Source organism: Poecilia latipinna, unplaced genomic scaffold (genome assembly GCF_001443285.1).
Source record: "Poecilia latipinna isolate Pla-1442-1.1 unplaced genomic scaffold, P_latipinna-1.0 Scaffold122, whole genome shotgun sequence".
NCBI classification, from domain to species: domain Eukaryota; kingdom Metazoa; phylum Chordata; class Actinopteri; order Cyprinodontiformes; family Poeciliidae; genus Poecilia; species Poecilia latipinna.
This window is the reverse complement of record NW_015112738.1, coordinates 223,360-248,794: the sequence shown is the minus strand read 5'-3', so window position 1 is coordinate 248,794 and position 25,435 is coordinate 223,360. Positions and strand designations below refer to the sequence as shown.

At 40.8% G+C, this 25,435-nt stretch overlaps 1 protein-coding gene across 4 annotated transcripts in view; it reads left to right on the top strand.

Annotated features, from left to right (window-relative positions):
- Window positions 1-23,208, top strand: part of disp1 (dispatched homolog 1 (Drosophila)) — an 82,877-nt gene extending 59,669 nt beyond the window's left edge. For all 4 annotated transcript variants that reach the window (XM_015028360.1, XM_015028361.1, XM_015028362.1 and 1 more), the window contains 8 exons: window positions 13,735-13,764; window positions 14,129-14,252; window positions 14,883-15,010; window positions 16,364-16,458; window positions 17,480-17,577; window positions 17,675-19,264; window positions 20,245-20,508; window positions 20,601-23,208. In XM_015028360.1, the coding sequence (XP_014883846.1) occupies window positions 13,735-13,764; window positions 14,129-14,252; window positions 14,883-15,010; window positions 16,364-16,458; window positions 17,480-17,577; window positions 17,675-19,264; window positions 20,245-20,508; window positions 20,601-22,355 (4,084 nt within the window). In that variant the 3' untranslated portion in view covers window positions 22,356-23,208. The remainder of the gene's footprint in view (window positions 1-13,734; window positions 13,765-14,128; window positions 14,253-14,882; window positions 15,011-16,363; window positions 16,459-17,479; window positions 17,578-17,674; window positions 19,265-20,244; window positions 20,509-20,600) is intronic.
- Window positions 23,209-25,435: the final 2,227 nt, after the last annotated feature.

The following is a 25,435-nucleotide window of genomic DNA, read 5'->3' as shown; positions in this document are numbered from 1 at the left end:
ATTTAAAAAAATAAAAAACTGGATTAGAAATAGTAGAGTTTTGATTGGTTGATACGACAAAGGTGTTGTAGCAACAATAATGACCAACTAAGCATATAAAAGACAGGCCTGGGGAGTCTTGGCACTTAAACTCCTCTGGATGTCAATGTTCCTTTATAACCTATCACACACACGCATCCTTTCAGTCAGGAATTACATTAGGAAGTTTTTCCAATCATTAGGAACCAATCATTCGAAGCAATGGAGAACACAAACAGAACCCTATCATGCTTTGCCACAGCTAACTGCTCCAGTTCAGCTGATGAAAATGATCTGAAGATTATGATTTCCTCACCTTGAACTCAGCCTTTCTTAAACATCATGAGCAGTTCACATGTAATCATTTTTGGCTTATTTGACTGCAGCGATCATGAAGGAGTTTTTTTGAGTGATATCAAGCTTGTGTGTTCAAAATGTTAAGATGCAAAGAGAAACAACAAACAGTTTGCTCATTCTTGATAGCTAAATGGAAGCAGAGTACAAACTCCCACATGAGCTGTGTGTAAACATGTGGTAACTATGCCTTTTCTGTCTGAGGTGGAATTCTGGGCACATTTTTTGGTAAACCTCTGCTCTTCTGATCCCTTTTTTTTAGTGCATCGGTTCTTTCGATTTGCTGTCTGAACCACAGCCTTCCTATCATCCCATTTTAACCCTCTTTAAAGCCTTTCCTGATCACTTGTATAATTCCTGAACAGTTTGAGTGTTTCCTCATGTCAGCTGCTTTTCATTCTTGCGGGGGGACACTGACTTTCCTGAGAATGTCCCCCACACCCCAAACCATACGTTTCATTAAAGAGAGTGGCATTGTGGGTGGTGCTGAAAGATGAGGTTTGTGTAGCCACTGCGGGCACATGCCTCAGTAGCTGGTGTGCTCACGTTAAAGCCTGGGTGGGCAGACGGAAGCAACACTGGTTAGTGTTGCTTCCATTCAGATGCGCCTATTGACCTCTGTGGGGGTTTTTTCCACTCTCTACTTTACTACCTTCACGTTTTCTTCAACTCTATTAACACTCACTCAATCTTTGTTTACTACTACGTCAGAATGGAGAGCAGATGTACGATTGAATGATTCTGTCTTGACTCTGAACCTTTTTCTCATTTACCAGATGAAGCTTTAATGGCCCAGCCTGGGTCTATTTTAAAACTACACCATGACCTATAGAGAACTATTTTCTGGGTGTGTGTCAGATGAGGAGGTGCGTAGGTATTCAGACTACTTGGAATGTTGACGTTTTTCCACATAACTACAAACTTCATTGTATTTTCTTGGGGTTTGACATGAAATGCCAAAGTGAAGTAATGTAATAATTGTAAAGTTGAACAAAAAGATGCACTCTTTTAAAAAAATAACTGAAATGAAAATTTGGTCTGATATCAGTAGCTGATATTAAAGTGGGAGTATTATGTAAAATTGACTTTTTGGAGCTTTACTTCATGTCAACTCCTCCAGACTAGCCAGGAGCAATTAGCAAACAACCGGTGGTATATGATTGACTTCTCAGTGCAACGCTGGTAAAAATGTTGTTAAAGGGTTAATAGAGGACCCATGTTCTGATGACTTCCTGAAGACAGACTTTCATAAAGAGCAGGAGTTTCTTAAAGAGACAGAGGCCCAATTTCAAGACATTAAATTACAAAGTCAAAATTCTTTTAAGTCATATTTGACATACATGGCATTTTTATAACAACTGAAGGGTACATAATTACTTGATTGTGCTTTAAAATGAATTTATGTGACTAAAAAATCACATTGATTTTCTAGTCACATAATATTGCGGTTATGACCAAAAACTGATATTTACCAACATTACATATATTTTACTGTCCTTTCAAAACCTTGAAAAAACAACAACCATACTGCTTCTCTGCTTCAGCTAAATTCCCCACAATCCTTTGGTGCATCGCTGTCATGTGCATCGTTGGTCATGTGGTGCTTGTTTATGATCAAACAAGCACCACATGACCAACCTATTCCCCTCCTGAAGCAAAATATTGGTTGTTTCTATCAGCCCAGTTTTATTTATTGGACCAATATGTCAACAAATTACTAATATCAACCGATACCAATGTTAGTGCCGATTATATCGTACATCTCTAGAAATTTGTATGAAGCAGCCAGGGTGGAAATCAGCACTTCTAAATCAGAGACCATGGTCTTCAGCTGAAAAATGGTAGAGCGTATTCCTTTGGTCAGGGACGCGGTTCTGCCTCAAGTGGAGGATTTAGGTATGTCAGGGTCTTGTTCATGTAAGAGGAAAAAACAGAGCAGGAGATTGATAAACAAATTTGAGCTGCAGTGATGCGGGCTTTACTGGTTTGTCATGGTGAAGAGAGATCTCAGCCAAAACTCTATTTACTGGTCAATCTACGTTCCCACCATTATCTTTGGAAATGAGCGATGGGTAGTTACCAAAAGAACAAGATTGGTCATGACCCGATCTTGACCCACTGCAGCTCCAATGAGTTTCCATGACGAATGGATGTTGTGCTCCCACATAAAATCCAAATAAAATGCCATGAAGACTATGGAGTGACAAAATATGGAACAATTTCAGGGATATGAATACTTTTACAAGACTCTGTCTACATTGACCTTTCTTTCACCTTAAGACCATATCTCTGTTTTACTTCAGCTCTCCACCCCTTCATTTATATCCTTAAAGAGCTTTGTAGAGGTGAAACATATCTTACACACACGTAAACCAACACTGCATACTTTTATTACACTCCTGGTCATTTTGGGAGTGAACGGTCATAGTACATGGCGTCAGATATCAGCCTGATCTGCCTCAGAGCTGTGATCTGCCAGATTAGTCCATGGATTACGTCTGTGATCACAGTTCTCCTGTTTCTCTCTTACACCCCGAGAGTGATACATTGAAATATTAGCTCTCTAGGGATTAATCTGTGTTACGTTTCAGACCTGGTGGGGGATTTTTACGCCCCGGTCCCCGCCTCACAAAACGGTAATCCATTTAACAAGATTATCCTATGCTTGGTTTCCTAATGTTTCTATTTTGAGAGCGATAAAAGGCTTGTGGCATAACCCAAATTTATGAAAAAAGTTTAATCACCACTCTTCCCCTGACCCCCTCCTCTGATTCCAGATATCTGTTTTATACATTAGGATCAAGTTTGTCTCAGTTGTGGACTATCTATTACAGGCAGGTTTAGAGATTTTAGCCAGAGTAGTGGAGAAATGGGTGAAATCCCAGTTTCACCTCTGTTTTAGCCGAGCAGCTCTTAAGCCAAATGACTAAATACCAAAGGGTGGTATTTAGCACCTTATTATTGGTCAATGAGAATGAGCTATTGGAAGACAATTACTCATTTACTGCAGATAAATGCCCGAAGGATGCAGTGCAAGTGTTAACCTGGAGTAAAGAATGCAACCGTCTGCCGTAGCTACAGCCGTGTCGCGCACACAGATAATAACAACGGTCCAGAGCCAGAGCTTTGTAACCAGAGACCAAGTATAAAACAAATTATGTGGCGCCTCAGGGCACCTGAAGTTAAGCCAACCTGCTTCTACCTGCACTGTTGACCCTGCTGGAGTTGCCATGGCGCTCCCTGACACTCAGGCATCCAGGGTCACGTTAAGTATTTAACCTCTCCCTTTCAGACTCTGCTCTCCTGGAGGTAAATGTTTATGTCCTGTTCCCCGATGCCTCCCACAACAGCCCCTGTTGTTTATGGCAACCATGAGTTTTAGTTTAACTTAATGCCTTCTCAAAAAGCTAAATAATAATAATTAAAAAAAAGAAACATGTCTTACTCCCTTGCTGGCGCCTTTTCAGAAGACATCAGTTTTCTTAAGTTGAATGTGTTTGAATATTGAATACATTTTTTTTTGTTCTGGTTGCTATGATGTTACTAAGCTGCATCAAATCAAGAACACACCCATGTTGCAATTATTTGACAGTTATTTGAGGGACCGTTTGTTAAATAAAGCCGTTTGGCATGTATGAGCTAAAATCAGATTAGATTTCTGTGATGCAAGAAGATATTGGAACAGCATTGAAATGTTTTCTCTCTTCTTATTTCTGTGAACGGTCATTAATTCATCATATTAGGAGCAGGGGTCACATCACACCACATTCAATAAGGAGAGCGTCTTTCACATCATATGAGATGGCCACTGAGCTTATCGCCTCGTGAGCTTTCAGCATATATTACTGTCATAATGGAATCACATTTATCTCAGATCATAATAAACATAAAGACCATCGAAATGATAATGATTGGGAAGAGTCTGTTCTTTTTCTGTCATTTTAAAGCCTCTCATTTTTCCTGTGTTTCCATTGACCATAAAATTGCGCAAATTGGAATCACGAGAATAACTACACTTAATGGAAATGCAGCTAAATTTTTTTCTCACTAAAATGTTTTGCACTAGGATGACGTGTTTTTTTTAGCCATATAGAAATTTGTGTATTTAGTAAAACTGCAGTGGAAGCACTTTTTAAAATTTTTTTGCATCATTTGCTTACAGCAGCAACACATAGCTGGCGCCACCAGAGGTCTCAGTGCATCACACAGTTCATCAAAAGTTGAGTTTATCATTTGAAAGTGTTGTATCCACAGCTCTTCTGTAAAATCGCCGACTACAAATTCCCAAAAATGCCACATATGTACCCAATTCCAAATACAAGGAGCTTGTTGCTCCAACATCTGAAAAAGATGTGAGTTTAATTAAATTTCTTATTTAATGGAAGCACCGCAATTGGGAAATTGTGTTTTTCCAACATTAGCAGAATATTGAAAAAGTTTTGCGCACATTTCTAAGGGAAACACAACAAATGAAAATGCTATGAATTGCCAACTTTGAGTCTTCTCTCAGTAACAGCATCCACACTTGTAGGCTGATCAAACAGCCAGAAGTTCTTAGCATCGCCTGTTCACTTAGTAGAAACAACTTTATTTCTCCCCTGAACATTGTCTAATTTCCTTCACCAGTCATTTTGTTGCTGTTTTTCTTAAGTTCAATTTAAAAAGGTCTATGAAGTTCTACTTTCTTACCTGTTTCAAATGCTTCTTTTCACAAGGCAAGGTTTTATTGCCTAACTCACATGTTGTAAAAGTCAGCTGAAATGAGACGACTCCATCTGAGAAAGGCGTTGTGTGTGTATTTATGTGCATGTCTTGAGACTCCAGGGGCAAGTGGAAGGCCTCTGTGAAGGATAGGGAGGAGATTTACAGACATCCTGCAGGTCTCCTCCTCCCATCCTCTCTGCACCGTAGGAGGAGAAGCACAAGGTTAACCAGGGATACGTGTGACGACATCTTCATTCCAACAAGATAATGGATAGTTTTGTTGGGTCTGTCAAAGGAAGTACAAATTTCCTCCCTTTGCTTTAAAAAATACGATTTTCTGGGGTCTATATAAGCCCTGCACATTCTTGAGCTGTTGTGCACAAGGGCTTTTTATATCTTTTTATCAAACTTAGTTGCCATTAGTCTGAGATAAGGGAACTTACTCATCTCTTTCAGACTGATAGACAAGTTCTCCTTTCAGCGCTGCTCATCAAATGGCTTGATCATGTGATCACTAGTAAATGTGAGGACCGTCATAAAATATCATTTGATCATAATGCGTTCTATCTTGGTCAGCATTGCAAAGGAAAACTAGCTATTAAATGTTACAACATAAAAAGGAAAACATTTCATCTAGAAAGCAATAGAACAACTTTTTCTCTGGTTCTCAGTTTACAGTTAACTCCCTGAAATATGTTATCAGCAAAATATGAGTGAAAGAGTCAATAAATCAGAATGATTTTGCTCGCTTTAGTCTAAATCAAACAAAACTTTAGCTAAACTAAAGACCATTGCTGTGTGTATCAATTTGGATATATGTTTAGAAACTTAAGGCAGTTTTGCTTGGACAAATATGTTTCTCTCAATGAAAACCCATACTGTATGATTGGTGAATAGGTTAATAGTGATTAAATATTTCTTAGTTGTACTTTAAAGCTTCTGAGTTTTCATGACCACACATGGTTTGATTTTAGCTAAATATTGAAGAGAGTCTACATCAGCAAATGACTGATTGACACAAGGAACCCAGGCTGAACCAGTCTGACAATGACTGTGGTGTCCTTCTTGTCCATTTATGCAGATACTGCAGGTTGCGGTGTGTGACCGAATGCGTTCACCTGAATCTGTCCTGGTGTTGCAATGATGTGCTTAAGCGTTCAGTTTTTTCACTCCATAAAATTAGGTCATAAATTAACAGAAAGATGAAGTTCCTGCGTACGTTAATCGAGTCAGACTCTTCTATGTCCGCATCTCGCTGCGATTTTGTCTCCCACACCTGTTGGTTCACTTTTGCTGTGGCAAAGCTTCCTGAAGTCATTTCTACAAAATTATTAACTGCCACCTTCTTTGTGGTGTTGGTGAAATACAGTGGGAATTATCTCTTTATTATCGAGTTCCAGTGAACCTAAAATATTCAACTCCTTCAAGTTTCACCACGTGAAGGAGGGGGCGAAACCACAGATCTTTCAGCCGATCTGTGGTGTCCTTAGAAGACCTAGTGATCTTACCAAATTTGAGTCTGAAGAGTTTATATTTTTATGTGGGCTGGCAAATTTAGGTATGATAAAGATTTATTACTCACACATGAATAACTCATCAGTAACTAGATTGTCTTTCGGAGATGAAATGTTGCCTTTGCCTAGACTTGTGTCTAGTTCTTGGTTTACAAATGTGTTTGTGTAATGATAAGTCAATGACTCATTGAGCTTTGAAATGGTTTGGGCTGTGAAAAGGGGAATTTATAGAGAAGTAAAAATGGTTCTAAATGCAGCATGAATCAACAACCTTTGTTTTTGAGAGTGTGGGGTGCTATTATATAATACATCTCTTTGGTGCAAGTTTACTTAATAGTGACCTTGTTTGTTCATGAACAAATGAGCTGTAGAAATGAACAGGATGTGACAGAAGGCAACACAAAAACCCCGATGCCTCCACCTCCACACATCTTCACCCACCTTCTACTTTTTAGACAGTTCCTTATGCAGACCGGTGATTTCATCTGGAGGTCTTATCTACATGTTGCCTTTTAGTGACATCACTTCCCTCGCACAGGATTTACCCAGTCACAGTTTGCAGAATGCCTTTCAAATGTATTCCGACTCCTTGAGCTTTTCCCTATTTTAATCGCATTCAAACCTCAAAGAAATGAAGTCTGGTCCACTTAACCTAAATATATGCAAAATATAGTTCTTATTGTATCTATACACCTGTTACACTTAGTAATGTAATACTGACAAAATAGTGCATTAAAAATGTCAATATAGTGCACCAGTTTCAATCCTTTTTTGTTGCTTTCAGTAAAAGAAAAAAGTTAAATCAAAAATGAAACAAACAACCCCCATCAAATCTTAGCTCACCAGAGTCAACGCAAAAAGACCTCAGCAGAGATATACACCCATATTCATAACCAAAGAAAAATCACCTTCAGTTGGATAAAATCTCTAAGTTTGAAAAATAGGAAAGAAAACATTGGCATTTTTTTGTAAAACCTTTGTGCACATCATCATAAAATGTATTTAATTTTCTCTAGCATGCACTATTTTCTGTTGTTCAATCATTTAAAAACTCCCAAAAATCTGTTGACTTTTGTGGTTGCAACGTACCAAACATGGAGTAGTTTGCTTTAAAACTTCAAATTTGCGCGTGAAGACACGGTTTTCAGTTTATATCCAAGACGGAGAGGTAAGATATCACACAGATGAAGATGTCACACAGAATGACAGCTTGCAACCATTGGCTGCAGCCCTCAAATCCTGACTGTCTGCTTGGAATTCGTGCACGCCCGTATTTCACCTCGAGGAATTCAAGACAGTGGCAGGTGCAGACAGAAAAGGCCATGCTCACCAGTGGCTTCAGTCATCCCAGAGAGCTCCATAAACACACACACACACGCGCGCGCGCGCACACACACACACACACACACACACACAAACACTTTAGCATGAACACATGTTGCTATGAAGTTTTTTTTCCCCCTGCATTTAGTGGCTGAATGAAATCTTATTTCGAGGTAATTAACACAAAATTCTGAGAAGGCTGACATTTGGCAGAAGCAGGAATCCATAGACTGAAGCAGAGTGGACATTTCTGATGCCTTCACTGTCTAAGCCTGGTGGGTTTCCTCTATAACAAGAGGAGGGGTTCTTCAGCTGAAGGGAATTTAACCTGTGTATTTAAAGAGTTCCGTCCTGTTCTTGTGTTTACGAGAGGCCTGTTAGAAACCTGATGCCCTATGAATCACTGTTTGTTGCTTCAGAGACTACTGACCAGGTTGTGCAGCTTTAACCTTTAAATGCCGACCAAGAAGCTTTTTATAGAAAGTACTTTATTTTGATAGTGTTTTAGATTTATGGTGTGTTTTTGTGTTGGAAATCATCAGCCCTTATTGGTCATATCTTAAAAAATGTTGGAAGATTTAGTTGTTCCACAATTTCTGTCTCTGTACTAATTTACACCCAACGTTATTTTTGTAGATGACTTTGCTGGTCAAATACTGACTAAAACACTACTGAGACTTAAAAATCCAATATTTGTCACTTTTCTGTAACAGTTTAATGTAAAGGTTAAGAAGTTCACATGCACTCAGCATAAATGCCTTGAGTTTTGGGCTATTAGTGATGAATTTCTACACCATTTACAAGATCAGTTACTTGTTGGAGTTAGCTGTAGATGTCCTCTCGTCCACAGAGGCTCATTTATATGCAAACACCCCCACTATTATTTAGTTGAATCTCCACACACTTTTGTAACTGGCTAGATAGGAGGATATCAGGAGAGGTATAAAGCGCTGTGGTTTTCTGCCAGAGGCCCAGGATTGTCCACAGATTTTCAACTGGAATATAGTGAAGTGGACATGTTAAATCACTGTGTCCATGCAGTAAAAGTGATGTGACATAAGGGTTAGGGCTAACTGCCAGCAACAGTGTGCTTTTAAAGGCTTAAAGATTCTTAAGCCTTTAAAAATCTTAAAATTAAGGTCTTATGCTGTCTTAAATTTATTAAGACAATAAAAGTCAGAGTCGCATGCTAACATCGAGTTGTGTGACTCGAAGCGTCGAAGCTAATGGCAACTAGCTGCTGATATACCTTTGCTAGTTAGTTAGCTTTGTTCTCTCTGTCATAAGCATAAAGCCATGTTCAAGCTTCATTGTAATGCAACAAGTTCCCCCAATCATCCCCTATATTTACAGTTTTCTGGGTCTTAAATTTCACTCAAGGCAATGATAAAAAAAGGTCTTAAGTTTTAAATTTGACTTGCAGATGCCCTGCACACCCAACATCCTTCAGATCAGCCTGGACATAATGGAGCGTCCTGGTCAACAGTAACAGTAAAACAGAGTATTTTAAGTTAAAATATCAATATCGTTGTTGTTATTTGACATGATGTTAGTATGTCTAAGTGCAGCACAGGATCATAGAGCTGAGCATCGTCAGGCACCAGCTCTCGTTTGCTCCTCTTGCTTCTCCCCTCTGTCAGCACAGTGCTGAGTGAGCGACTAGTGGTCTGTGTTTACCTTATTAATTAACCCAGTGATCCAGAAACACACTCCTCCTGGTAAATAGACTGACAGCTAAAGGAGAGCAAGAGAAAGTTGGGATGGAGGGGCAGAGCACAGATGAGTGGCGATTGAGGGAGATCAGAGCGTCTCAGAGGAAAACTGACACGGCGGCTTGTTGGCTGATAGATTTTAGAGCCTCGTCAGTCAACACCATCCTCCTCCATTACCTTCCTTCTATCTTACTTTTTCTGCATTTCTTTGTTTTCTGTACCATACTGTATGTTTTGCTTTCTCACACACTTCACAAACTTCAGATATATTCAAATGCAGCTGATTCCAGTTGCCTCAATGGATTCTTCATCAACCTTATCTTTTGTTCACACATCCTCAAGTATTCTGTGCGTCTTTCCAGTTGGCTGCAGCAAATTCCCATTGGAAGTGTTGCACAGCGAAATTCAAACCAGACCTTTAGCAGACAAATAGATAGACTTGACAGCACTGCTCTGAATCCATTCCAAGTGTTTTGTTCCCCTCTCCTCCATGTTGGGCCATAACTGTGTCCTGAGGTCTGCAGTTCAAGGCCATACAAGGAAAGTTAACCGACTGTGCACAATGAAAAGACTTGCATTCCCAACACACTTCTTCCTTGGCCATCAGTTCAAAGGCATGCAAGGCAATAGGGATCTTATTTAGTTAATAAGTTAACTGACAGGCAGTTGGAATCAGACATGTTTTTCTAGGTCACCTCTGACCAGAACAGAAAAATCTGATTCTTTTTTTCCCCCTCTCCTTCACAAGCATGTATTGTGACGTACTATTTTTTATTGTGAGGTCAGTGGCTGTTTGATGCAAAAATGGGCAAGGTCTAGTCTTTGTTTTCTGTGCTATCCAGGAATTTGTTGCTGTGAGTGATATGGACTTAAAATTTTATCATTATATTCTGGAACTATAGTTCTATATAGTTATAGCTATAATTATAACTATGGTGATAACTATAATGGTGGCAATTAAAAAAACTAACTTCTTCTCAGTCTTTTTTTAGGGAATTGTATGGTCCAGAGTGCATGGCACAGCAGTTAGAGCACAATAAACACAAATGCTGCTCTTGAAAAAGATTTTAAAGGACAGCAGTTTCATAAAGAACAGTTTTATCACTAAAATGCACACAGTAATTGCACTTAATGTTTAAATATTGTTGGAATTTACTGATATTTATTAATGCTCTCATGAAACCAACAGTGGAGAGAAAAAAAAACTGAGTTTTTGGATTTTTCAATATCATTAACTGGAGTTTAAATGAAATCGTGATAAATCAAAATTCTTCCAATTTTTCGAACAAAACAAGAAAGCATAACCCAAAGTGGTTGTATTTTGGGTGGAATTTTCAGAATGATTTCAACGCTTATATTTCTCAGTTTGGTTTTGATTTATACTAGCTCTGACTATCACGTCTCAGATATTCCAGTTTAATGACAAATTTGGCTGCTTTTAGCCGTTAATCCAGACACAAACTGCTCCATTGATTGAACTAAAGTTTGATGACCTAAAAGTTCTCAGGGGACTTGAACAGAGAGGTTTTTGTCCTGCTCCTCCCTCTGCCGTTTCCCCCTCAGACACTTTTCCCTCTTCTGTCAACCATTTTATCCCAGTCCCCTTATCTCCTGGTGCCCCGCTGTGATCAGGTGGTCATATCTGATTTTCCTACTTCCTCTAGCACACACACACACACACGCATTCCCTCTTCCACTTTTGCTGTTAGCATACCAGACGCACAAACACCAACACCCCCTTCCCATCACACACACACAGACACACACACACACATATCTCCCGCTGCTCTCTGGAGGAGTTGAAGAGATGTCCAGATAAATCTTTAGCAGCTAAAAGCCTTCTGTGTGTTTGCGTGTGCATTTTGGGGTCAATACCACAATGTCACAAAGGGCTATTAGTCAGTAGTAGATAACATTTCACTAACACTGCACATTGGGAATATGGGCTCTGTTGATTTTCAGAAGGTTTATAGGACTTTAATTACCAGATAGATTGACAAGCAAAAGGAAAATGAAAACATGGTTTCCAAAAATGTTTTACGAATAAAAATCAGAAAAGTGTGATGTGTGTTCCACCATCTCTACTTTAATACTTCTATTTTGTAAATCTAATCCATCCACTTGACAGTTGTCTCAGAATAATAAATGTAGAAGCAGATTTTCCTGCAGTCCTACCTGCCAGTCTTCCAGGGTAAGTTTCTACCAGTTGCGCAGATGTAGAGACTGACAGTTTTCCTTAACCTTCTGTGTGAAATAGATCAAACTTTAATGAAGTCTGTCGATGAAAAATGTGTTTTTCTTTTTCTTTTTTTTATGTCTTGCCCCAGATTTTCATTAGGATTTAGTACCGAGCTTTGACTGAGCCATTCCAGCACATGAATGTGGAGGGTTTCCACCAGAGAAGACTAGAGCAAGACTAGAGCAATCCACCAGCATCCCACTGTGTTCTTGTGCTGAAAAATGTTCTAAAATCTTAGAGGTGCATGATGAGGAATCATAATTTGGAAATAATAGTGAGGCCAACAGGCAGGTGCAATTCAATGCATCAACTATAAACCTAGCTTACTCTGTCTTTACTGTCACTGTATAAAGAACCCTATTTAAAATAAAGCCTTGTAATACAGACTTGTAATACACCTGGGAAACTCTGATATGCTTTATGCAAAACATTTCACTGTGGTTAATGTTCTGTATTTAGCTTCAATTACTTTCTTTGCCCTATAGTTCAAATGCCTCCCCACTGCATGACGTTTCCACCACCGTGTTTTAGGGTGTTGACGGGAAGTGCAGGGCCATGTGTAGTTTTAGTTTTCACCATTTGAAGCATTTCACTGTTGGCCATTTGTTATCTCATCTCACTAGAACACCGTCTTACACACTTGCTGGCCAAATGAATAGTTTTGGGAAAACTGTAGATTTTGCAGTTTTTGAGTTTGTAGTGAATATTGGTGATTGTATTCACTTTGAGGTTCAGAGCAGAGTCACAAAAGTATATTAAAAATGTAGAGATTCATTTTTTTAGGTCTATATTAAATATTTGGACTCATGAGAGATTTATGTTTAAGGTATTTCTTCTGACTGGAAATTTTATCAACATTTTAAAGATGCCCAGTTAGAGTTATGACTTGACAGTCTGTGGAGGGAGCTAAAGATTAGGGTGATGACAAGGAGCCATTCAGACATGGAACTTTGTCATATAAGATAAATGGTTAAAAAAAACAGTGGAAGAAGATTTTTCATTTAAGCCTTTTAATGCCATATTAGAAAAACACAAAGATGCAAAGAAACAAATAATTCAATTCATAAATATATATATATACATATATATATATAATTATTTTTGGCAATAAACATTTTATTGCCTAAAATGCAATAACCTCAACCTTTAGTTAAAGCTTGATCATTTGCAGCATTTGTATCTACAGCTAAAAAATATTTCTGTATTTCTAACAATGCTTCTTAGTTCCGTTATTTATTAATTTTTAGATTACCAATTAATAACTAGATATTATTTTTACAGAATTTGAACTAGGTTGAAACCAAATCCACAGTTTTTAAAATTTTTCTTAACTTAAATGCAAAATGTATAGATTTTTTTTATACAGTTTTGGCTTCATTACTGCTCTGAGAACATTGTTCCTTCAGCAAATGGCCTTTTCTGAGTCTGTGTACTGTAGTTAACAATTAATAAATTACTAAGTTTAGTTGTTGATTATTTTAAGAATCAATTCCTCACCATTAATCCAAGGAATTGTTTCAGCCCTGCACCGATTAAAGACAGAAACTGAAATGTAAATCTGCAGGCGTGCTCGAAGGGGTTTTTGATTAATCCTGGTCTTAGCTGTCTGTCCGTTCATAGAGTTGATGTCTGTACCTTGGGTGTCTGTATATTAGTAACACCAGCTGAACACTGCAGCAAAGTCTGGTGAGAAGTTAGCTGGAAATGACTTTTGACAGCAGTGGTCCAGGACCCACGCTGGAACAGACCTCTGCTGCTGAGGACAGGCTGTCCACTCTTTCTCTAAAGTCTCCACAGGTCTGTTTTTGATTGGCTGTTGCTTTGACTCCAGGATGTAAACTTGATTTATCTCCTCCTTTCTGTTTTTCAGCCCTGCAAGGCCCTTTCGATTCCCCAAAAGGTAAGACCTGCCAAAAACAGTTTCTTCTCTGTCAATGTTCTGGTTTTTGCGAAACTCTTCTCCTCCCCTCCTTTCCTTTGGTCCTGTCATCCATCCATCACTGCTCTTCTGGAGCCATCATTCCTTAGCAGTGACTCATGAGAGTTGGAGGAGGGAGTTGTATTTCTCCCTGTACCTGGCCTCCAGTAACCAGCAGCTTGGATCACCTCATCTGTCCATTCTTCTGCAGCCTAACGTATAGCAGGAAGAGTGTTTCGGAGAAGAGACTCATGTTTTGCCGGCTGTCCATAGGGAAGGGGGGCGGGGGGAATTCCCAAAAGTCTGGATGTAAAGTAGGCTGATTAGATTTCTGTCATGTTTCCAGTTATTCTGAGCTGATAGCTGATTGGCCAGTGGTTGTGCTGGGAGTGTGTACGGTGCTCATTGTGATTTGTGCGCTGGTGGGAGTCCTGGTGCCCGACCTGCCAGATTTCTCCGACCCGCTCCTGGTGAGTACAGACACATTGTGTTCTCCTTTTATAATGGAGTTAAAGGTTTCTTGCCAAACAAAGAAGGTTTTAGAAACCTTTCATCTCCTCATCTTCAGTCGTCTGTAGTTGCATTTCCATTACAAATGTTAATGGTCAGCTGTGTTAATGCTCCACTAATGTTGGGGGGGGGAAAAGCATAATTTAACAATTATGGTGTTTCCATTAAATAAGAAATGCAATTAAAATCACAGGTGAATATGTTTCTTCATGTGACACGTCATTAAAAAACGTGCAACCCCATCATTCTCCTACCACTTCCTGTCGTATTTTCTCTCTTTTCAGCCAGTACCAACATCCAGTTGTTCATCACATGACTCGGATGATGTGAAAAGTGCTGCAAAATGCACTAATTTTGATACAATTTCGAAAATTGGCATATTTCCATTAAGTCAATTTATTTTCGAAATTCCAATAAATTTGACCATATTATTGACCACAATAATATGGTCAATGTAAATGCAGCTAATGACATGCTGAGTTGTTTTTCTGCACTGCTGTAAATAGCGTTTGAATATTTAACCCTTTCGGGTGGCATCAGGATTTTTTCATTTAAAAAACGTTTCGCTAAGTCTTTCTTTTTCCCGAAAGGGGTTTGAGCCTCGGGGAACTGCCATTGGCCAGCGGCTGGTCACATGGAACAACATGGTGAAGAATACAGGCTACAAAGCCACACTGGCCAACTATCCCTTCAAATATGCGGACGAGCAAGCCAAAAGGTAACCCCTCACACATCTTGCACATGAGCTGCCCAATCATGCTGACAACAACACTCTTTAGTGTGGAGGTTGTCACTGAAGAAAGAAGACTCCAAGTTAGCTTCCTTTAGTATCGACGAGGGCTTTAGAATGAAATCAGAGGAAGTACAGCCTTTTCAAAGGAAAATACTGAGACGTGTGTTTAGTCCGTTTTTGATGGGAGAGAGCAAATGGAACAATGTCGCTGGTAACCATGGGGACAGTGATGCTGTATCACTCACATGAGATCAACAAAAGAAACACAGAAGATGGTGCCAGCATGACCTCTTCAGCCACATGCTGCCATTTATCTAAAGCCCACCACCATCCACTATGCACCTTTTTTGTGACTTTGTACCATGTTCGTAATATTTCTGGCACATTGCGATGTTTGCTGTTTTTTGACACATATCTCTGAACTCAGATGCTAATTCAGCTAACCTGCCCTCTAGTGTCTACATTGCCCAACAACAATGTCATTTTATTACACACATTAAAACATGCAAATTGGCCTCTAACTTTAGGCTCTGCAATATTTAGAACATACATAGTAGACTGATGTTTTTCTACTATGTGCTTCAGTATCCACTATAACTGTTGATGCAAAATGCTGAAGCCATGTTAAGATATCAAGTCTATAAATATTTAGTTTGGTTTAAAATAAACCCTGTTTTACATTAACTGCTCCCTCAAACAGACTTTATCTCTTTTCCTAGTATGAATAATTAATCAGTGATCATAGCAAAGAAGCAGAGAAAATCTAAAGTCAACAGACCATAATGTTTTTGCTCAAAGCACAGAGATTCACAATAGTTGCATAGTCTCAAATACATTTCTAGTCCCAGCTCACTCAGGGTAATTATTCTGATTATAATGACTGCAGTATTCTGTTCCTGATGGCTGACTTCAACTTCTACCCTCTTTCACTTTTCACGTTGCTGAAGTTTCCAGGTGTACCCATAAGTATTTCTACATTTCTACAGGATGATGAACTTATGGCAAAAATGGAACGTTTCTGCTTTGTAATTTTTGTGTTCAACTACAAAAAAAGAGAGGAATATATCTGAACAAGGTTCCATGAACGCTTATCTGATCAGCTGAGTTGACAGAAATTTCAATTAACATTTTGTGGGACTAAGAAAATGATCTTTTTTTTGCATAAATCCCATCTTTTTCAGTTTAGTATTTCAGTTTTCAGTTGAATTTAGTTCAAATTTTAACCCAAATGGATGGAGGAATCCATTAAGTTATTTTTCCTTCTCATTTCTAAAATTGACCAGAATTTTGCTTAGCAGCTGAATCTAACAGAGTGAATCTCCTGCTACTGTTTTCCAGTCACCAGGAACCTCGGTGGTCAGATGACCACTTTGAAAGAGACAAGCGGGAGGTTGAGTGGGACTTCAGCAAAGAGTTCTTCTGTGACATACCAGGTAAGATTAGCTATACAGATAAGGGAGCACTAAAACTTTGGGTACAGTGCTGTGCTAAAGTTTTTGCATTTTATTCACTAAACTTCAGTGTCCTTGTTTTGGAGCTGTGTAATAGAACCACACAAAGTAAAGGATAGTTTTATAGTGATAGGATAATTATGAATGTGTTTTATTCAACACTTATTTCTCAGCTTCTCCTAAATATTCCTTTCACTTCACTATTACTCCCCACTTTGTGTTTTATCTAATAAATCCCAACAAAATATTTTTAAGTTTGTAACTAGAGAGACACCGATCTGATAAATATCTGTATTGGTCCCAATATTGAAAAAAATTTCTAGACTGAGTATCAGTGAAAATGTGCTCGATGCATAAGGACAGATCTATTCAGTCTAATTCTATGCTTTGCGCGATGTCATTCTTTATTATTTATTTTACACTGATTTTAATTATTTTATCTAGAATTCCTAATTGCACTTTCTGAACTATTTGAAAGAATGTCTGTTGCAGTTTATTTTTCTATGTTTGACTGAGTAGTCAACCTGTTGTTTTGGTCAGTTTATTTATTTTACGTTGCACTTTTAATTGCACTGACTGAACAAATTCAAGTTATATTGTTTTTACATATTTGGCTATACTTGTGAAGGTATGATGGATGTATTTAAGTGTGCTATATTAGTGCAGAGTTATTATATATATTTGTAAGTACAATTATTTCGGTGTTTAAAAAAAAGAAACATTTTATGTCAATTCAGTTCCGTTTTTTTTTTTTTTGTATCAGCATCAGAAGTGAAAAAAGTGGATAGGTGCATCCCTACTTATAATGTGACAAAGTATAAGAAAAGCACACCCATCCTCCTCAGACTAAAAAATGACTCTGGATGATCTTCAACAAATTTTGTACATGTTGTGTTCAAAACTAGTACTGTGAAAGGCAGTTGAGAAAATGAGTTTTGAATGATTTTTTGTCTTTCAGATGGTTTCTTCTTAGAGTTGAGATGATTTTTCTAACTTTCTGCAGGTGACAGTTATTCCAGACTAGTGTTTGCGTCGGCCGAAAGAAAAAGTCTGTGGAATATTCAGGCCATCAAATCAATGTGCAGCCAGGACAACACAAGAGTAAGTCCACTAAACAGTGGAACCCTTCACTGTTATCTCCATGCTGTGTTAGTGTTACCCTCTTTTTGTCTGTGTTTACTTTTCGTGTGCTTCACAGGTGCGCTCCCACCGTGATTACCTGAATCTCTGTCAGCGCACCAATAACGTCTCCTGTTGTCCAAGCTGGACACTGGGCAACTACATAGCTGTCCTCACTAACAAGTCGTCCTGCCAGAAGATCACAGAGCGGGACGTGTCCCACACTCTCAAGATCTTGCGATCGTGCGCTAAGTACTACCATAATGGCACGCTTGGACCTGATTGCTGGGACATGGCGCTACGTCGCAAAGATCAGCTGAAATGTGCCAGCGTGCCCCGGAAGTGCACAAAGTACAACGCCGTGTACCAGATCCTTCACTTCCTGGTGGACAAAGACTTCCTGAGCCCAAAGAGTGTGGAGCATCCTCCAGTGCTCAAGTACAGCATGTTGTTCTCTCCCACAGAGAAAGGAGAGTCCATGATGAACATCTATCTGGACAACTTTGAGAACTGGAACTCCTCTGACGGGATCACCACCGTCACAGGAATTGAGTTCGGAATCAAACACGACCTCTTCCAGGACTACCTCCTCACTGACACGTTGTACCCCGCTATCGCGATAGTCATAGTCCTGCTGGTCATGTGTGTGTACACACGCTCAGTTTTCATCACTCTGATGACAATAATTGCCATCATCAGTTCGCTGATCGTCTCCTACTTTCTTTACCGAATGGTCTTTAACTTTGAGTTCTTCCCTTTCATGAACCTCACTGCCCTCATCATCCTGGTAGGGATCGGGGCCGACGACGCGTTTGTTCTTTGCGACGTGTGGAACTACACCAAGTTTGACAAACCGCACGCCGAGTTGTCGGAGACGGTAAGCGTGACCCTGCACCACGCCGCCCTCTCAATGTTTGTCACCAGCTTCACCACCGCTGCCGCATTTTATGCCAACTACGTCAGCAACATCACCGCCATACGCTGCTTCGGGGTCTACGCCGGCACTGCCATCTTAGTCAACTACATCCTGATGGTGACGTGGCTCCCTGCTGTCGTGGTGCTACATGAGCGCTACCTGCCCAACCTGTTCATCTGTTCCAAGCCCCCACAGCAGCATCAGGGAAACTGCTTCACGCAGGTCTTCTGGGCTGCCGTTTGCCACAAGATCCACAAATGCCTGTTCACCGTCTCCGAGGGATCACGGATCTTCTTTGAGAAGGTGCTGCCCTGCGTTGTCATCAAACTGCGCTACCTCTGGCTCTTCTGGTTCCTTGCCATCACGGTCGGCGGCGCTTACGTGGTCTGCGTGAACCCCAAGATGAAACTGCCGTCCCTGGAGCTGGCCGAGTTTCAGGTGTTCCGTTCCTCTCACCCTTTCGAGCGCTATGACGCTGAGTACAAAAAGCTCTTCATGTTCGAGAGAGTTAACCACGGCGAGGACCTCCACATGCCCATCACGATCATCTGGGGGGTTACACCAGAGGATAACGGAGACCCCCTGAACCCCAAGAACAAGGGGAAGCTGATGCTGGACAGCAGCTTTAACATAGCCAGCCCAGCATCTCAACTGTGGATCCTTAACTTCTGCCAGAAGCTTAGGAACCAAAGCTTTGTCTTTCAGTCAGAAGATCAGGACTTCACTAGCTGCTTCATCGAGACATTCAAACAGGTCAGTACCGCCTCTCCTACACAGTGTCATGGATTTTGTCCTTTTTCATTACTTCAATGTGTTTTATTTGAATTTTAGGTAATAAACCAACAATAAAAGTGCATGATTGTGGAGTGAATTGAAAGTCATACTTTTCAAATTTGTATAGAGAGAAAAATATGAAATGTTATAAATTTTTATTCTGCTTCTTTTACTCTGACAGCTCTAAATAAAATCCTACACAACCTGTCACCTTCTGACGTTACCTAATGACTAAACATTTTAGTGTAATTTTTAGTGTAATTTAGTGAACTTTGCCATCAGTGTAAATCCAGCTGATCTGTAAAGAGGTTTGCTAAAGAACAATAAGCATCATGAAAACCAAGGAACACAACAGACAGGTCAGGGAGGAAGTTGTGGAGAAGTTTAGAGCAGGGTTGGGTTCTACAACAAACTCTGAAGATCTAACAGAGATCTGTATAGTCCATCATCTGTAAATGAAATGAAGATGGCACAGCTGCAAACCTACAAAGATATGGCTGCCCACCTAAACTGACAGCACCATGGTCATTTTGGGGGAGCTACAGAGATCGGCAGCTCAGGTCAAGCAATCTTTCATCAGGCCAGTTATTAGTCATTCACTCAACAAACCTAGCCTTCATGGAAGAGTGGCGAGAACAATCTATTATTAAAGGAAGACGGTAAGAAATCCTGTTTGGAGAAGAAGAAAGTCCTCTGGTCAGATGACATAGAAGATGGAGGGAGTTAAATACAGAACAATTTTGGAAGAAGAAAAGTCTCATAACTTGAGACTGGAGAACAATTTCTGCTTCACAATTATGTACAACTTTGTTTGGCCTTATCACTTAAAATTCCAATAAAATCCAGTTTGTTCTTGTAATCCTTATGAAGATTTTAAGGCATATGACTTATTGTCAGACACTGCGTGTACAGACCCATCGTTGAACAGATACCTTATAGTATGTGTTCTACTCTAATAGTGGATGGAGAACCAGGACTGTGAAGAGACCTCAGTCTACCCTTGCTGCAGTCAGTCTACCTTTCCCTATAAGAAGGATGTTTTTCAGTTGTGCATCAAAAGAGCCATTATGGAGCTGGACCGAAGCACAAGCTACCATCTGGACAGCAAGACACCCGGACCTCGATTTGACATCAACGACACCATCAGAGCCATCGTTTTGGAGTTTCAGAGTACCTACCTCTTCACTCTGGCTTATGAGAAGATGTACCAGTTCTATCGTGAGGTAGTGTTCATTATTATCTCATAATTAATTTGTGTGAGAGTACTTTATACTCAGACTAAATTTTTGCCTCTGGTATCATATTTATATTTTAGGTGGATGCCTGGATCACAGAGGAGCTCCGCTTCGCCCCAGAGGGTCTCAGCCATGGCTGGTTTGTCAGCAACCTGGAATTCTACGACCTCCAAGACAGTCTGTCTGGTGGCACTCTGGTTGCCATGGCGCTATCTGTGACAGTGGCTTTCAGCGTCATGCTGCTAACCACCTGGAATGTCATCATCAGCCTGTACGCCATCTTGTCTATAGCCGGGACCATATTTGTCACAGTGGGCTCCCTGGTGTTGTTGGGCTGGGAGCTGAACGTCCTTGAGTCCGTCACCATCTCGGTTGCCGTGGGTTTGTCCGTGGACTTTGCCGTCCACTATGGTGTCGCTTACAGGCTCGCTCCAGAACCCGGCCGGGAAGGGAAAGTGATCTTCTCCCTTAGCCGGATGGGCTCTGCAATCGCCATGGCGGCAGTGACCACCTTTGTTGCCGGAGCGATGATGATGCCATCAACGGTCCTGGCCTACACCCAGTTGGGCACATTCATGATGCTCATCATGTGCATAAGTTGGGCTTTTGCTACCTTCTTCTTTCAGTGCATGTGCTGCTGCCTCGGACCCCAGGGCACCTGCGGTCAGATTCCCCTGCCCAAGAAGCTGCAGTGCCAGGCCTTCAGTGAAGACGCACCCTCAAGCCCCTCTCCTGAGGGGAAGTATCAGCTGGACAGCAGGGGCGGAGAGGCAGAGCATTACGAGCTGGAGCCGTTGGCATCCTGTCAGAAAACTGGAGTTAAACCAGGAGAGAAAGAAGAGGCGGAGGAAGAACTGGGCACTCGGTTCTGTAATGGAGCCCCTTCTCATGCTAACCACACCATGTCTATACCACACATTCACAGCAATGATACAGGCAGAAAAACACGGCCAGAAAATGGGCTCGTTACCTCACTCCCTACGCCATCCAGGTGCCACTACACTCCCAACAACTGCACATGTGTAGACCCCCCATCCCAGCTTCTACAGCAGTGGGCCCCGCATTCCTGCACTGTGCCTCCCCAGGACTCCCCTTCCTGCCCCCCCACCCCTCAGCTTCTCCATCTCTCAGGTACCGCCAGGACCAAACAGAATGCAGCCCTGTTGCCTCCAAATGTGGACGCGGTCTATTCACATATGGACTGCTGTGTTCACTACGTCCACTGCCCCCTCACCCATTTCCATCACTGCTCACAGGGCAGAGCAGTGGGCCACAGGCAGGGACCGGCCCATACCTGCTATCTCAGGAAGTACTGTGTCCAACCACCCTCAAACCAGGACACCGGCCAAGCTTCGGGGTCACCATCTGCTCCACAGACTCCAGACAAAGAGACGAAACATTTAAGTCCTGACAGTACCCAGAATGGGAGCTCCCAAGTCTCAACGCGACCCAATGGCCAGTGTCTCAGTCCCACTGCACTAACAGCTCATCATGAAAACCAGAGGACGAAGGAAAGCGAACACTGCTGTGATAAAAACCCTGCATCCGCCATTAATACAGACTTAATCACAGACATTGACGTTTGTCATAAAATCCCTGGTAACCAGGAGAGGCCTGAAAGTATTCCCGTCACACGGGAGCAAAGTGTGAAAAAGTGCAAACGGAACTCAAAAAGAGCGCAGGCGTCCTCCGCCTCTCCAAAGAGACTCTACTGTTTTAACAGGACGTTGAAAGTGAAGTGCAATTCAGTTTCAGAGTTTAGCTTGCCAAAAAGCGAAGCCAGTGTGCCTCCTGTTGCAGTGAACACTCAGCCATCCTCTGAAAGCTTATGCTGATTCATGGGTAAAATCGGCGAAATAGCAATAGCCCAAAAATGACTCACACATTTCTGTGCAATCACATTAGATGCTGGGTGTGTGTTTTCACCAAATCCCAGCTGAACTATGAAAGATTTTTTTTATTGTTTTCTACTTATCACTTTTTCACATGCCAGATTAAGTACTTCATTTTTCCAGTGGAACATACTTATAATGCGGTGTCATGTAAAAGATAGATCATCTCTTTACTAGCAGCCATTTGCACCACCACTACACCCCACTGTAGTGTCTGAACTGTGGTGTCTTGCAAAACTATTCAAACCCCTGGATCTTTTCCACATGGAGTCACATGATATCCACAAATTTGAATGTAGTTTATTGGGAAATTATGTGATAGATAACCTCTAAGTAGTGTATGATTATAAATTGGGGAAAAATAATGAATGTTTAACATTTTCTGCCAATAACTGGGGGCATCCATCTTTGCAAAATTGCTCAAGCTCAGGTTGGAAACTGCATCTATTAACATGCATTTTCAAGTCTTGCCATAGACTCTTCATTGAATTAAGCCAGAGTTTTGACTGGGCCATTATAAAGGTAAAGGCAGCTCATGCTTTGTTTAGGGTCATTGTCTGTACCTTTTCCATTTTCAGATGATGAACTGAACCGTTTTATCCCACTTCACAACTATGCTGTACTTACTAGCTGCACTTTTCTATTAGAAATATGCGCCAATATTTGTCGATATTCTGCTGATGCCGGAAAAACAGAATTGTAAATCACATGTAAATATGCTTGTTCATTTGATAAGTCATTAAAAATCATGGCAGCGATGGATGTAAACAGTTACATGAAATAAATTCATAGTTCATAGCCATGGTGCTAGCGCTCATCATCTATCAGCCATCAGAGGAGAAGAGGCGTGTTTCTCACACGTTGGAGCGACAAGCACCATGTACTTGGTAGCAGCTACGTTTGCGGCATTTGGCCATGTCACAGAAGATCTGTGGATTCAACATGTTGAAATGACGCACAACATTTTATAAACTGAGATGCTACGAGAGCTTTGGTGGAGCATTGTCTAAAAAAAAACCCCCAAACAAACCATCTTTCTTCTGCTACTTTCTTTTGTCTTTGTCTTTTCTGCCAGTAGAAACAACCGATTGTTGATCACATCACTTGGGTCATGCAAAAAAGTTTTGCAAAATATGTAGATTTTGTTGCGGCCAAAAAAAAATAATGCCTCATCCTAGCACAAAAACATTTTAGAAAAAAGTGAGTATTTTCAAAATTGCCGTGTTTCCATTGAGCAAATTTATTTTTGCATTTTCAATTTGCGCAATTCTATGGTTAACGGAAATGCAGTTACTGTTATTCCATTACATAAATCCCAGTAAAATACTTTGGTGTTTGTGGTTGGAACATGACGATAACATGAAAAAAATTCAGGAGAATGAATACTTTTGCAAGGCACTGGACGTGCACTTATCATTTTCGGTCGATGATCACGCCAATCGTACCAGTGTGCCATGTTTCACAAGCTGCTTAAGGTGGTTTATGTGTCACCTTCTGTATTTCCGAGAGCTCCGGTTTTGCTCAAGTCTTCACACGTCTCACATAAAAGCTGCAGTGTGTGATTAAAAGGCTTTCTCTTACCCCCATTGTCCTGTTACTGTTTGTATTCCCAGAAGGTATCATCCCCGAGGTAAAGAGTCAGGATGAATACCAGCTGTACACCTGTTTCATTGTCTAATAAAGGCTGGTGCCTTTCAGCCTCTTGGTGTACAACCTGGGATTTCTTCTTGTGTAGACCTGTCGTAAGTCGTCGCAGCAATGAAGTTTTTCATAAGCATTTATGTGATTCTGGAGTCCAAATCCGTGTGCAGTTTTATTCACAAAGCCTCTATTTGAGGATCTTCTGAAACCTTCAACTTAGACGCATCAATAGATGGATGAGAACAACATCCCTGTGCCGAGAGTCTCATTACATTACGTCATGACATCTACCGACAGAAACGCTCTGCACTTACAGGCCGGCTGCGGCAGACAGCTTTAATTACGCGGAGACAACGCTCTGGCACAGAACACGTAGAAACCGAGAAGCTGGTTGCCATCACTGGTGGTTTGCTGCTCAAAACAAATTTATATTTTAAATGAGTTATGCTTTTTAGATTTGGGGAAAAAGCTGGAACAAAATCTGCTGACTGTTTGCCTCTGATCTCTTTTGAAAGAACTTTATATGACCATGCTTTGTTTCTTCCTTGTCTCGGTACATAAAATGTCCTCGAAAGATGTTAACCTCAGGAGTCGGCGGCCTTGCAAAGATGCGTTGACCCACTGTTGAACCTTAGATCAGGGGGGGAGTGGTATGACTTTCATCCAGGCCATTGAGCACAGGACCAGTGACATATTACTGTTCTTGTGAGCCAATTTACAATTGTTACAATTATTACAGGCATTTTGTAGGCATTGTTGCAGGAGCCTGGGGTGCTAGCAATAGTTTTAAAGACATCCCATCATTGTACACCCCTAAACAGAGCTGTGTTGACATTCCACAAACTGAAGCTCTTACTCTAGGGTTTCCCTCGTCATTGATCTGGTTTGAGGTATTCATGAACTGGACCTCACGGCATAAAGAACTTAAAGGTCTCATTTTTGTTAACATATGTGATTTTGTTGCCTTCTTCTAGCCATGACATTAAGCATTTCACAACCAAGTGTAAAGCAGCCACCGATGAGTCAGCTCCTCTAAATGTGAGGTCGTCCTTCTTGACTGGATGAAGACGAACTCCTCCCTCCGGTCAGGGATCAGTATTTGCTTCAAGCTGAAGATTTACAGTATCTTGATGTCTTTTTGTGTGCGAGGGATGGTAGGATGAAGTGGGAGTCAAATCGATTGGCTATGCCAGGTGTGTCAAACTCCAGTCCTCAAGGGCCGCTGTCCTGCAGTGTTTAGATGTGCCACAGGTAAAAAACAGTGGAATGAAATGGCTTAATTACCTCCTCCCTGTGTAGATCGGTTCTCCTGAGCCTTGCTAATGACCTAATTATTCATTTCAGGTGTGGTGCAGCAGAGGCACATCTAAAAGTTGCAGGAC